The sequence below is a fragment of the Sebastes umbrosus genome, chromosome 5 (assembly GCF_015220745.1).
Source record: "Sebastes umbrosus isolate fSebUmb1 chromosome 5, fSebUmb1.pri, whole genome shotgun sequence".
Lineage (NCBI taxonomy): Eukaryota > Metazoa > Chordata > Actinopteri > Perciformes > Sebastidae > Sebastes > Sebastes umbrosus.
In genome coordinates this window covers 6464082-6477445 of record NC_051273.1, presented here as the reverse complement: position 1 = coordinate 6477445, position 13364 = coordinate 6464082, and the positions used below count along the sequence as shown (strand labels likewise).

General features: G+C 36.8%; 1 protein-coding gene across 1 annotated transcript; it reads left to right on the top strand.

Annotated features, from left to right (window-relative positions):
- Window positions 1-1895: 1895 nt before the first annotated feature.
- Window positions 1896-10657, top strand: plvapb (plasmalemma vesicle associated protein b). Its single transcript, XM_037770101.1, has 9 exons — window positions 1896-2421; window positions 2990-3166; window positions 4190-4283; window positions 5091-5292; window positions 5384-5603; window positions 8051-8200; window positions 8421-8549; window positions 8990-9058; window positions 10114-10657. Exons 1-9 carry the CDS (start codon window positions 2218-2220, stop codon window positions 10120-10122), a joined length of 1254 nt encoding a protein of 417 aa, XP_037626029.1. The 5' UTR covers window positions 1896-2217; the 3' UTR covers window positions 10123-10657.
- The last annotated feature ends 2707 nt before the right edge of the window (window positions 10658-13364 follow it).

Below are 13364 nucleotides of genomic sequence, written 5' to 3'. Positions count from 1 at the left end.
ATGAGGGTAGAGGGTATCTGTCTCTCTGTCTCTCTGTCTCTCTGTCTCTCTGTCTCTCTGTCTATCTGTCTATCTGTCTATCTGTCTCTCTGTCTCTCTGTCTCTCTGTCTCTCTGTCTATCTCAGCTTCTGTTGAAAACCTTATCTGTTATCCACCTGTGGTATGCATATTACTTCAATGCTAAATATATGTTTTCCTGTGTCACCCTAATTGTGTCTGGTCCGTTATCTTAAGAGGTGTTTTTATCTCAGTCTTCGACCGTTTGGTTTCCTGTTTTCGTTCAGAAGTTCATCTGATCTCTTTCCCGACTCCTGATAGTCACTCATTTTCTGTCACTCTAACACGCGTTCATAAATTACTTTATTTTCCGGTGAGACAGGTTGTCAGGCAGACAATGGGGAGCAGGAAAACCCCGGGCTCGGAGGACCTTTCCCCTTTCACACACTTCTCCAGAAGAGCCGGCTGTTCCTCACGTCATCAGTGCAGATGCGCGGGGGGGATCCAGTGTGTCTGTGCTGCAGGGAGAATTTGTTATTCCCTCATCCCTGAAGAATGACAGGTCCCTATTGTTTTCATTCTTTCACTCCTCCACTGCCATGACTCCTTTCCGTGCTTGCTTGGGACAGGATATGGTGGAATTCTTTTTGTTTTGTTTTGTATTTTCTGCTTTTACTCCTCACTTGGCTTACATTGTTCATCCACCACCAGGGGAATATGATTAGAAAATCTGCAGTCGCTATATTTAAATGTGGCACTGATGGGTGATATTTCCTGGTTTCTTTTATGTCACGTACAGACAGTGGTGGAAAATTACTCACTTTATACTTCTACTCCAATACATTTCACTGGGTAATATTGTACATTTTACTCAACTATAATTATCTGACACCTATAGTAACTAGGCTAAAATACCTGAAAAACAGCCTGCCTGGATCAATCTGTAGGGCAAAAAAAATTGTTTTGGGGCCCCTATTGCCTCTTTTTAAAAAGATTTTGCAGGTTGGTAATCCAGCCTTGCACAAAAATATGCTAGTATAAAGAAGGGCTGGGCAGTATATAAATATTATATTGATATTGTGGTGTGGGACTAGATATCGTCTTAGATTTTGGAAATCGTAACATGGCATAAGTGTTGTCTCTTCCTGGTTTAAAGGCTGCATTACAGTAAAGTGATATAATTTATTGAACTTAACTGTTATAGCTGTTCTATTATTTACCTTTACCCACTTCTCAAAAATCTAATTTTGAAAATATTTTGTAAAAGCACCAATAGTCAACCCCACAATATCGTCTCAATATCGATATCGAGGTATTGGTCAAAAATATCGTGATGTTGATTTTTTACATATCTCTCAGCCCTGTTATAAAGTAGTTCAAATAAACTCTATCTTGATCAATTTCAACATTAAAGTCCTACTTGCATGTTAAAGCTGCAGTGGGTAGAATTTGAGAATTTGAAAGTTTATCATAAGCATAATAAGCAAGTATTGCAGCAAGTATTCATGAGCCCAGAACATAATGATGACAGATCCATTTCTTTTGGTGTCGATCCAGGTATTGATACTCAAAACAAGACTTTGTATCGGTAATATTGGTATTTTGGGGAATGATCCACCCACTGCTAATGCACTTACACTGAGAATGGACTTTTAAGTACAGTAGAAGACACATTTTGTCCATTAGTTAAACTTCTGAAAGAAAAAATACTTGCATATTCATAGATTCAGGATTTTTAAATGAGTATTTTATATGTCTTAAAACATGTGTTATTTAATCTTCCTGCCACAATAATCTCCTTTTGTCCCAACCACCAGGAAAATTAGTGAGAATTTGGGCAGTGGTGCAGCTGGAGGCTGGAAGTGTGACAGAGGTCGATGAGGGAGGAGAGGGGAGGGGAGGGCCAGGATGGACTGGAAGTGTGCCTCCAGCAGCATTTATAAACATGGCCCCTTTACACACCTAGGGGTCATTGTTTACATCCATCCATACGTGCCATTTCTGCCTGTATGTTTCTGACAGTATGGCAGAGCTGTAGACGGCAGAGAAACAAACATCTCACCGCTGGTTTTTCTTCCACTTCTGCTCCTCAGTGTTCACCTTGAGGCTTGAGGTCACCTGCTCTGGAGAGAAGACCACATCTGAACGGAGACCTTGTAGAAAATAATTCCTGTTTAGATCTTTCAAAACCAGCTGCCATCATTTCTCCTCCAGCAGCCATGTACAGCTCCAGCTACTCCCGGACCAAGTTTGGCCTGGAGGCCAGGGAGCCCCTGCACAGGCCCAGAGGGAAGAGCTGCGGCTACTACATGAGGATCCTCTTCTTCTTTTCCTCCCTGATCCAGTCTCTGATCATCGTCAGCCTGGTGCTCTTCCTCGTCTATGGACAGCCAGAGAAGTCTGCAGAGGAGAAGAGGGTCGAGGTCAGTGATATCTTCTTGTATAATAAGTGTTTATTTTGTCAGATATTAAAGGTCCCCCTTGAAACATGCTTTAAGACATAAAAATACTTGGCTGTATAATAATAATAATTTGTGTTTGATATAGTTTCTCAGTTCAGTTCAGACAACTTTATTTATCACCAAGGGGGCAATTAATTTGTAGCATTTCCAGTCCATACATCCATACATACAACAGACAACCAATAATTAGTTAAGTCAAAGGAAACATATTAAAGGCATGGGGCAGTTGGAGGTACAAGTTACAATAAGAACCATATAAATACATAGAATTATAGCAATAAAAAACAAAAAAATAAGAACTTTACTTTATTTCTAAGTGAAGTAACAATAAGCTAAACACACTTTTAGTAGAAGGGGACCATTGAGAGACTTAATGAGGCTTTAAGATTTTTAATCAGATGGAATTATTTCTGCAACAGCTTTTGATGAAATTCCCCTGTTATATATCTTACACATGTTATATATGTATGTATATAATGTGTTCAGAGCTGTGATGATGATGCTGAGTGATCTGATTGTTGTTCTGAAGGAGCTGGAGCGGAGCTTCAACAGGCTGAGTGAGAACAACATCCAGCTGAGAAAGGAAAAAGGCGAGCTGGGAACTCAGCTGGGAGCTCGCACAGCTGAGAAAGCTGCTCTGGAGACGGAGCTGGCGAAGCTGAAGACTGATGCCAACAACACAGAACATACACTGAAAAATAAATTGGTAAGTAGATGACTTGCTTGATGTTATGCTAAGAGAAGCAGGTGTCTTCATGCAGCTGTTAAGTCATTTTTTACACTTATTTATAATTTTTTGAAAAAATCTCTACAACAAGAACAAATGAAGGTTAAAAGTAAGTTAGTAAAGTAAGTTGTTCTAATTTTCCTATTGGTGATTAGTGGTGGAAGAAGTATTCAGATCCTTTACTTAAGTTAAAGTACTAATACCACACTGTAAAAATACTCCATTAAAAGTAAAAAAAAGAAAGAAAGTATTTAAGTCTAATCAGGAAAATGTACTTAAAAGTAAAAGTACTCAATGGAAAATGTGACGGTTATACTATTATATACGGTGTTATATTTTTAGATTATTATTACTCATGCATTAATGTAAAAGCAGGATTTTACTGTCAGAGTTGGTTCAGGTGCAAGTAATGATTGTTTTTATTATTCATTCATCCTCAGATTATTTTCTCAGTAATCTATTGATTGAATGTTTGGTTTGTAAAACTTGAAATGGAAATCAAAATTACCTTCACACTGCTTTTTTTTTCCCAACTATAACACAAACAAAAAACATAATTTATTATTATAATTACAAGGAAAAAAGCAGCAAACACTTAGATTAGAGACGCAGGAACCATGAAAAGTTTGGCATTATTTCGAGAAAAATTAAAAATAGTCATTCGGCTAATCGATTAATCAACTAATCCTTTCAGCTCTAATTGTATAAACTGTTGGCTAGTCTAATCTGTAACAAAGCATCACACTTTATAAGCTCTTCATATGTTTTGTATGTAAAATTGTCATTTGTAAGGTAACTAGTAACTAAAGCAGTCAGATAATTGTAATAGAGTAGAAAATGAAAATAAAGTACAAGTACCTCAGATTTGTAGTGATTACATTCATTGATTGAGTAAATATACTGACTTACGTTCCACCACTATTGGTCACCATGTTAATAAAATAAAACCCACAAATAATTAATCATCCTGTAAATAAATGTATATATTTTTTCCATTTCTAGGCTAACTGTGAGAGAATGAGTGCAGTAACACTCAGCATGATGACGCGTCGTCCCACTCCTCCCATCCAGTCCCCTCCTGTGGTCACTACCAGCGGTATGCACTCCAGTACTATACTATATAATACTATACTATACTATACTATACTGTATACTCTTTGGGAAATTTAGTCTAATGCTCTAATATTGTGAAAAAATACTCTGTGGCTGAACATCCTCTGTTAGAAATTTCTGGCAATGATAAATGTATGAGAAAAATAATAATAATAATAATAATAACTTGGAGTAACTTATAGTGCCTTTCAAGAAACCCAAGGACGCTTAATAATAATATACTATAATATACTGTACATATGTACAGTAAAATTAAAGTCTATGTGGTTAAGATAAGACAATATGGTTGCAAGTAAAGCAAATAGTTTTTGGATACAGTGAAATAAAAAGAATATTGGTACCACTTTCTAATAAGGTACCCTTTATACAGGGTTTATACATTTTAATTAATGGCTTTATTAATGGTTAATAAATAATTTGCTAATGCTTTATAGATCAGTTACAACAACTTTTGGGTTATGAAAAATCACTCTGGCTGGTATTTAAATTATGGTTTAGTTGATAGTTTATTACTCTCTACTAATTTCTTTAACATTTACACCAGTGGACTCACTATTAGTGACAAACCAGATTTTTTTTCCCATCGTGGCAACCCAAAAAGTCTTCTTATTAATGGCTAATAACTGATCTATAACACGTTACTAAATTATTTTCTAAACATTAACAGTTACACTTAGTAAAAGGTGACTTGGAAAATGGTACCAGAATGTTAATAAACACAGAACATGTCAGTGTTACTAGAAGTATAACTGTATATTTAAGTTTTCCTGTGATCCACTGAACTCTTCAGGTGAAATGAAGACTTTGCAGACCCTAAACGCTCAACAGAAAGCCATGATAAACCTCATCGATGCAAACTTCACCCAGATGGTTCAGTTCCTGAGCCAGGACAGAGACAGCGCCCTGAAAGACCGAGACACACATCACCAGGATGCTATCGCCCAGCGCAGGGAGAACACCATGCTGAAGGAGCAGCTCACCACCTACACCAGGTACTGCCTGTTTCTCCGTCTGCTCCCTGCGTGTAACTGAAACTATTAAGATTAAACACGTTAAAGGTTTTTATTTTGTTTTTTAAACCAGGAAGTGCAAAGAGGACTTTGCTCAGTCTTTGGACGGGATACAAATGGTGACCAGCGATTTCCTGAACAAGATCAACAACCTGTTTCCCAACCAGCTGACCTTTCACCTCACCTGCGTCAGCCAGCAGGAGCAGATGGAGAAGATCAGAAACAGCTGCACCAACCTGTCCAGAGACGTGGAGAATAAGTTCCAGCTGTACTTGGACAACGTGGGCAACAAGGTGTGTGCAACATATTGTTTTGATTCTAAGTGTGTTCATTTCATGTGAAACAACAAAATTACATGGTTCTTATATTAATAGGAACTAGAATATACCAACAGATAAGCTTATATGCAGTGGTGGAAGACGTACTCAGATCCTCTACAAGTCCTGCATTTAAAATCCTTCTTAGGTAAAAGTACAGAAGTATTAGAAAGAGATATTTAGATTTATTGGCCCAGAGGGAGATTTGTTTTCACAGCCAGCAAAACACAGAAACATACAGATATTCACATTATGATTTTTTATGTAAAATCTTAATCTAACTCGTAATTTAAGATGCAGAATAAATGTAGTGGAGTAAAAAGTACAATAATTCCCTCTCAAATGTAGCAGAGTAGAAGAATAAAGTAGCATAAAATTGAATTACTCAAATAAAGTACCTCAAAACAACCTTCCTTTAAACTCTGATGGAATATTCCAAAGAACAAATTTGAATGGGAAACCAGTTTCTCAAGGGAGGAAGTGTATCCACTGCATCATTCATAATAAATCTACAGCTAAAGAGACAGACGTCCTCTGTGATGAACTCGGGGTCAAAGCAGAGGTAAAGCGTTTGTCTCTGCTGATGCAGGGGCACAGCGCAGGACGGTCAAAAACAAACCCTCAGCAAGTAGCTTTTTACTCTTTAGAGCAATATTTTATTCAGATACAACATTTACTGAGGGGTAAAATCACCTCTCCATAAACTAATTAAACTTTTATCTCTTTTGTCAGAAGTCAGGTGGTAATTGTAAACTTTTGACATTTTTATTATTATTTTCCCACAAAATTCTATTGTTCGATTGTTTTTATAGAGATAAGGATATAACATGGATCAACGTTACACACCACAGCATTTATAGCCCATCCCTAGATTCTTCTTTATACAAATACACAAAACTCAAGAAAAAATATATACAAAACGGCACAAAACACAATATAATTAAATTACTATAAAACTCGACGACAACGGCAACAGAAAATTCATGACTGTATGACCAATTTATCATTAAGAACTGTTTCAACTCTAAAGATTATTTTTTATTGTCAATTAATAAGCCAATTATTTTCTCGATTTCTTGATTAATTGTTGAGAATGCATTTACCCAGAGTGCTTGGTGACATCTTTTATCATCATCTTGTCAGACCAACAGTCCAAAACCCAAATATACTCAGTTTACAATGATATAAAACAGGGAAAAACACTGAGCACCTTATGAGTCTGGTTATGTAGGCATTTATAGTTGATTTTAATATTAGCAAAAGTGGTGGGTAAAACATTAGAAACACTTCTCAATGTACAATGTAGTCCAGTTTAACACCACTGGAAACTACAACCTCAATAATAAACATATAGTTAAATTAATACCCCTCCGACAGTGTCAATCAAAAAAAGTCAAAAAGTCACAGTATACTATGACATGAAAAAATTATAGAATAGTATGCCATAAAAGTCATAATATAGTATGTCATAAAAAAAAGTCATGGTATAGTTTGCCATAAAAAGTTGTAAAAAAAAGTCACAGTATAGTATGTCATAAAAAGGTTTATAGTATGTCAAAAAGTCACAGTATAGTATGTCATAAAAAGGTTATAGTATGTCAAAAAGTCATAGTATTGTATGCAATAAAAAGTCATAGTACTGTATGTCAGAAAAAGTCAGAAAAAAGTCATAGTATAATGTGCCATAAAAAATCATATGTAATAAAAATCATAGTATAGTATGTCATAACAATTAATAAAAAAATCATAGTATTGTCTGCCAAAAAAATGATTGTATTATGTGGTATAAATGTCATGTATGCCATGAAGAATTCATAGTATTATGCCCATAAAAGTAGAATGAGACTAGAATGGACATTCCCATTCAAATCAACATAGCAGGATGGTCAGAGCAGCGGCATTTTATGTGTACCGTTGCCATTGCAAAGAATTGTGACCGTTACAGCGGGCAAACTTATTCTATTTCTATGGTCAATGCACAGTGTTGGCCAAGGCAAACAGTTCAATATCCATTCTACTCATTGTATTTCTATGGGTGAAACACAATTAGCACTCATTAGTGTCACATGCCCCTCAAAGGCTGATCTAGAGCAACATTAAGCTATGTGCTGTGTCCCTCGGGGAGACATTCAGTGTAGATTTCATTCATGTTCTCCACTGTGACGTTGAGGAAAATGTACATCAAGAAACACATTGATGGATAGAAATAGACTCATGGTAAACAAAAACATGTACAAGTATGTAAAGGCACCATCTGGAAACAAATTTGGTACAGTCGAGCATGATGCATTCTTCAACCACAGCGCATTGTATAGAAGTGACTCTTCCAAGCATTACAGTTTAAAGAAAAACACTGCATCAGATGAGTCTATCACATTTACTAAATAAATAAATAAATAAATCAAATGCTGTTTTTCTTCCAGGTGGCCGAGATCCAAGCCAAGTCCAGTCGTCTGGAAGTGCAAAACTCACATTTGACTTCTGACCGGCAGCAGTGTGAACGCGTTCGCGGTGAGACGGTCGCCGAGGCCGCCATGCAGCTACAGCTCAAGCAGAAGACCCATGATGACCAGGTAGAATAACTTTGTGTGTAGGAGGGAGATGGGAACCGAGGGGATCCATGGAACAAGATGATTTCCTCAGTATGTTTATAAAACTCAGACTGCCATTGTATGATAATCTACTCCTGTTTTATCTGTTTAAACAAGAACTTACAGTAGCATGAGAGTGTAAAAGGAACATTGTTTTAAACATTGTTTTCCATTCAGAATAACACATGCATGTTTTGTTAAGGTGGAGAAATTACTGATTGAGCAGAACCGGTTGAGAGACCAGAAGAAGCTGAAGGAAGACAGTTTGGCCCTGAGAGACCGAGAGCTTCTGACCCTCCAGCGAATGCTCAATGCTCAGCCCAATTTCAAGGTAAAATAAATACCAGCCTTGAGCTCTGTACAGACATATGACAGGAAATTAGGGAAGGCAGCGCCCACAAATGATTTAAAATCGTCATTCGTTCAGGACGGATAATCATTTTTGTGCTCATGTAAAGCATCAATCTAAACTGCTTGTATTTGGCTTTCTGAGTGTATTTATTTGAATAAGATTTACTCCACTGATATGAACAGCAGTGCAGAGGTAAGGTGGTGCGTGTAGACTCAGCAGAAAAGAGGGATTGAGGGCAGCAGGAAGGATGGACAGGCAAGATAACGGAAAAACATTTTTTAAGGAGTCATAAGTTCACAAAACGCCCCATTTCAAATCCCACAGTTATTAGTGTGCGTGCACAGTAAGAGAAAGCTGCACAGATGTGGTCTCTGTGTGTCATGTTAAATAATACGGACATAATCTTATTTGTTTTCCAGGCCAATGTTCCTAAAGCTGCCAGCCAACAGGCCTCTATCGGAGCACCTGTCATCAGCAAAACTCCAACGGTAAACTTCATACTGGAATAAATCAGATTACTAGATTACACTGTTTATATTAAGAAGGGGTGGGACGAAAAATCAATTCTCCTATGTGTCGCAATTGTTTGTTTTACGAATTTTAAATCAATTTATTAATGCCAGAATCGATATTATTGTTTCATTTGAGTCTATACGGAGGTAGAAGGAAGTTATTGCTTTTATTGTAGTAGTCAGAGTAACGTGACGTCATATCCGTTCCGTATCTGTCAACCAAAACAAACCGCAGCGAGCTGAAATGAGAAAGTAGAAAACAGCGGAGAGTCCACGTGGATACGACCGGCACCCTCACATTTTAAATCCAAAGTGGTAAACACTACACATACAGTGAAGTATGGAAAAACTTAGGGTTTCACACAGTGCAGGAAAATCACAGCTAGACATCATGGCTAAAGCTGCATGCTACCTCTGTCATGGACAGGAAACGTTATCCTATTGCCGTGACATGCAGTCAAGCCAGCCATCACATTCAAACGGCCGCGATCGAGCTGACCATGGATGTATAAAGAGAACGGAGCTAGCGACGGACTAGGCGAAGTTAGAGGAAGTATATACGGGTGACTGCGTCCGGTTTTCAAAATAAGGTGTTAACAAAGGGAACTGTATACAAAATACATATATAGAAATAAGATTGATTATATTCACCAGAAGTATAAAACATTACATGTCCCTTATAAATTAAAAAGAAAATAACACTAATTAGTGAGGGAAATGTCTTTATTCTAAGATTTTTGGATTGCAGGAAAACATTAGTAAGTTATGGTCTAGTGTTAAAAGTTAACAAAAATTGCAATAAATCGTAATATCAAATCGCAATACATATCTAATCAGCACCCAGAGCTTAAGCTCACTTCAATGCTTGTGTGCATCTATGTTCCTCCTCCAATGTCATATTTGTCTCTTCTTAAAGTATTTCATTCTGTAAACGGCTTCAACATTAATTCCAGTATTCAGATTTTAAGACACTGATCACCTCATTGCTGTTATTGATATTTAATTATGATTATCAATGTTTTGTTTTGCAGGTGAGATGAAATGAACTGGTAAAAACTGAAGGCACAAGGGGTGCGCCACAGTGATCAACATTTTGCCTTTAAAGAATTCTCAATGGTCATGTATTTATTCCTGATTCAACACAACCTGTAAATACATTTGAGTCCATATAGAGTGCTGCAGGAATGAGTCCTAGAACCCAGACATGAGTTAGCATTTTAGCACTTCCGGTTCCCTCGTCTGGAAGTTAATGGGTTTTTTGAATGGGTTCTTAGATTCTAACATCTGGGTTAGCCTACAAAAATACGTCATCCCTGCAGCACTCTATTAATGACATATTTACTGTTGGTCTGTGCATGCTTTGTTTAGCTCTACATGGAGTAGAACAGTCATTTGTGTTTGAGTTTAAACATCTGCTGTGAAAAGCCTTGGTATCTTCCAAGGTAAATGTACAAATTTCCATGACACTGGTGTAAATATTTTCTATTGTGTGTCACTCAATGTGAATTCTGTAGTAACAAAAATATTACATTTGTAATTAAAATTAAATAAACCAAAAACTGACTCACTCCTGAACTGTATTGTCCTCGTTCATCTCTGTCATTAAAAATTCAACAAAGACTCGGACAGGACTTTGGCCATCAGCTTCGCCCTTATCTGCTATAAACAGAATACTAAATATAGCGACATTCATTGTTTCCTAGTGATTCACAAATGTTTGAATTTCTACCGAAGCCCGTATGACAATTCATACACCGACCACGTCATAAACACATCATCACATCTGCAGAGATTTTGGCAGTCCTACAAACTGTCAGAAATCAGAAGGAAAAAATGTTTGCATTGGAAAATGGAGCACTAGTTATGATGACTAAAAGTTGAAACTATAAGTCCATTAATTGCCTTTTTTTATGGTGCATTTTACGAGGTCAGTACAGTAGCTGTTATATGAACTGTTCTCAAGCTTTACTACTTCCTTTTCCTTTCATGAGCACATATAGTACTGTAGCTGGAAACCAGCCATGTGTCCTTTGAACTGTTTTATGATTATTGTATATGTGTATATACATATGACTTTTTACACACAATGTTCTCTATCAATTCATTTGAATGTTTAATTTCTTACACTGTGAAATTCAGAGGTTTTTATATGTTTGATATGCCTTGATTAATCATAACAAAAAACAGAAGGGAACTGTTCATAAATTTGTGGCATTTAAAAAAAAGTTTTCACAAGGACTTGTCTGGAAAACAATGTAAAAAAAAAAAGTTTGAAAAATGTCTGAAAAAAAAAGTTTGAAAAATGTTGGAAAACAAAAGTCTGAGAAAATGACCGTAAAAAAAAGTCTGAAATGTCTGGAAAAAAAAGCTGGAAAAATGTTGGGACAAAAAAGTCTAAAAAAAAATTGGAAAAATGTCTGAAAAAAGTCTAAACAATGTCTGAAAAAGGTAAAAACAAAAAAAAAAAAGTCTGAAAAAAGTCTGGAAAAAAAGACTGAAAAATGTTGGAAAAAAATGTCTAAAAAAAAAGTTGGAAAAATATTGGAAAAAAGTCTAAACAATGTCTGAAAAAGGTAAAAACAAATAAAAAAAAGTCTGAAAAATGTCTGGAAAAAATGTCTGAATAATGCTGGAAAAAAATGTTGGAAAAATGTCCCAAAAAAAAGTCATATAACAATTAGTGTGCAAAAGTTATATTTCACTTTAACAACTTTACTGTATTTTCTTACTCGTATTGCATCTTGTAATTCATGAGAACTACGAGTTTGGTCTTTATGGTAAGCTTGCATTGTACATGGGAATATTACATGAGCATTGAAACATAAATATCTGAGTTTCCTTGTATGTTGCAGAAGAAACCCCCTGAGGATAAACTTCCAGGCGGACTGCACTGATGGATGTGAGTGTTACAGGTGAGTCAGTCTGCCTCCTGCCCTCAGGAAATCCTTTGTTTAACATGAAGTGTTTTCTATCCCATGTATAGACCTGAACACAAATCAGTCAAATGGGTACAGGGTGGACTGTACTGGACCTGGCTACGTCAACCTCGCATCTCAGGACAGCCATTAATCATAACTACAGGAAACTGACAGACAGAAAGTTAAAAGTACTGCTCATTAGTCATTAGTCAGCTGTGAACCTAATCATAACACGAACGTTTGTTGAGTCACGTTCTAAATGTAAAAAAAAGAGCGGAACAATGCGTGTCTCATATCTTTAAAGTTTTGTATTAATTAATTCACTTAAAAGGGGACCCCTCGAAAAATAACTATGATAAACTATTAATATTTAATGGATTTGATTAAATCTTAAAACATATTTAATAAATTAGGTCTGGTCGTATATATTCACATCTCGCACTTCACTGCAATTTTTACTTTTGTCTGTGGTCTGTCTTTTCACCACTTTGGTCCAGACTGAAATATCCCAACAATTATTACATGGATTACCATGAAATCCATTTTCTCTGGAGGATGAAACCTACTGACTTTGATGATCCTCTGGCCTTTTCTTTAGCTCCAGCGAACGCATTTTCACAGTTGTGGTTTATAAACAACTTCACAGACGAACCAGGCTGCAAAATTTACTACCACTAATTTGTGTGACAGCAAGTCCCGCTTTTAGCTTAAACTCCCCACCCGCGTGGTAATTAATCAGGGTGAACATGAAAGAGGACAAAAAAGGGCTGACAGAGCAGTGCGGAAAGAGGAAAGGTCAGATAACAGAGACAAAAAGGCAGTGAGACGGGCAGTTACGCTGGTGTACAGCAGGGCAACTGTCGTCAGAGACTGGGAGAGAAGAAACCAACTGGGGAAGAAGGGTGAGGAGTTCAACAAGGAAACATAAATATTTGATCGAGGCCAGATTGACAAGGGAACAAAGGGTACAAAGAGCATCGCCTCCAAAAACGTTCCTTTCCCACAGAGCAGACAAGGGGAGCTGGGTCACTCTTGACTTTCTCTACCTACTGTACTGTATGTATGTTATGAGCTTCATGGCCGGAGATGGACTTATAATGTAGTTTACATTGGCATAAATCAGAGACTATGCGTACTTGTACTCAATGTGACGGCAGCTACTGTGTTGAAAACAGACCTCACCAATTCAATCTTTGTAAGAACAGGTACCGTAATACTTATGTCATGTGATGAGGGTGTTATGAACACGTGAAGCGCATAATGTCATATGTGACACCATGAAAGTTTAATTATTACGTCTTTGTCTGAAATTGCATGCTATGCACTACATACTCAATGTGTGTACTATCGTTCAACATACTGTT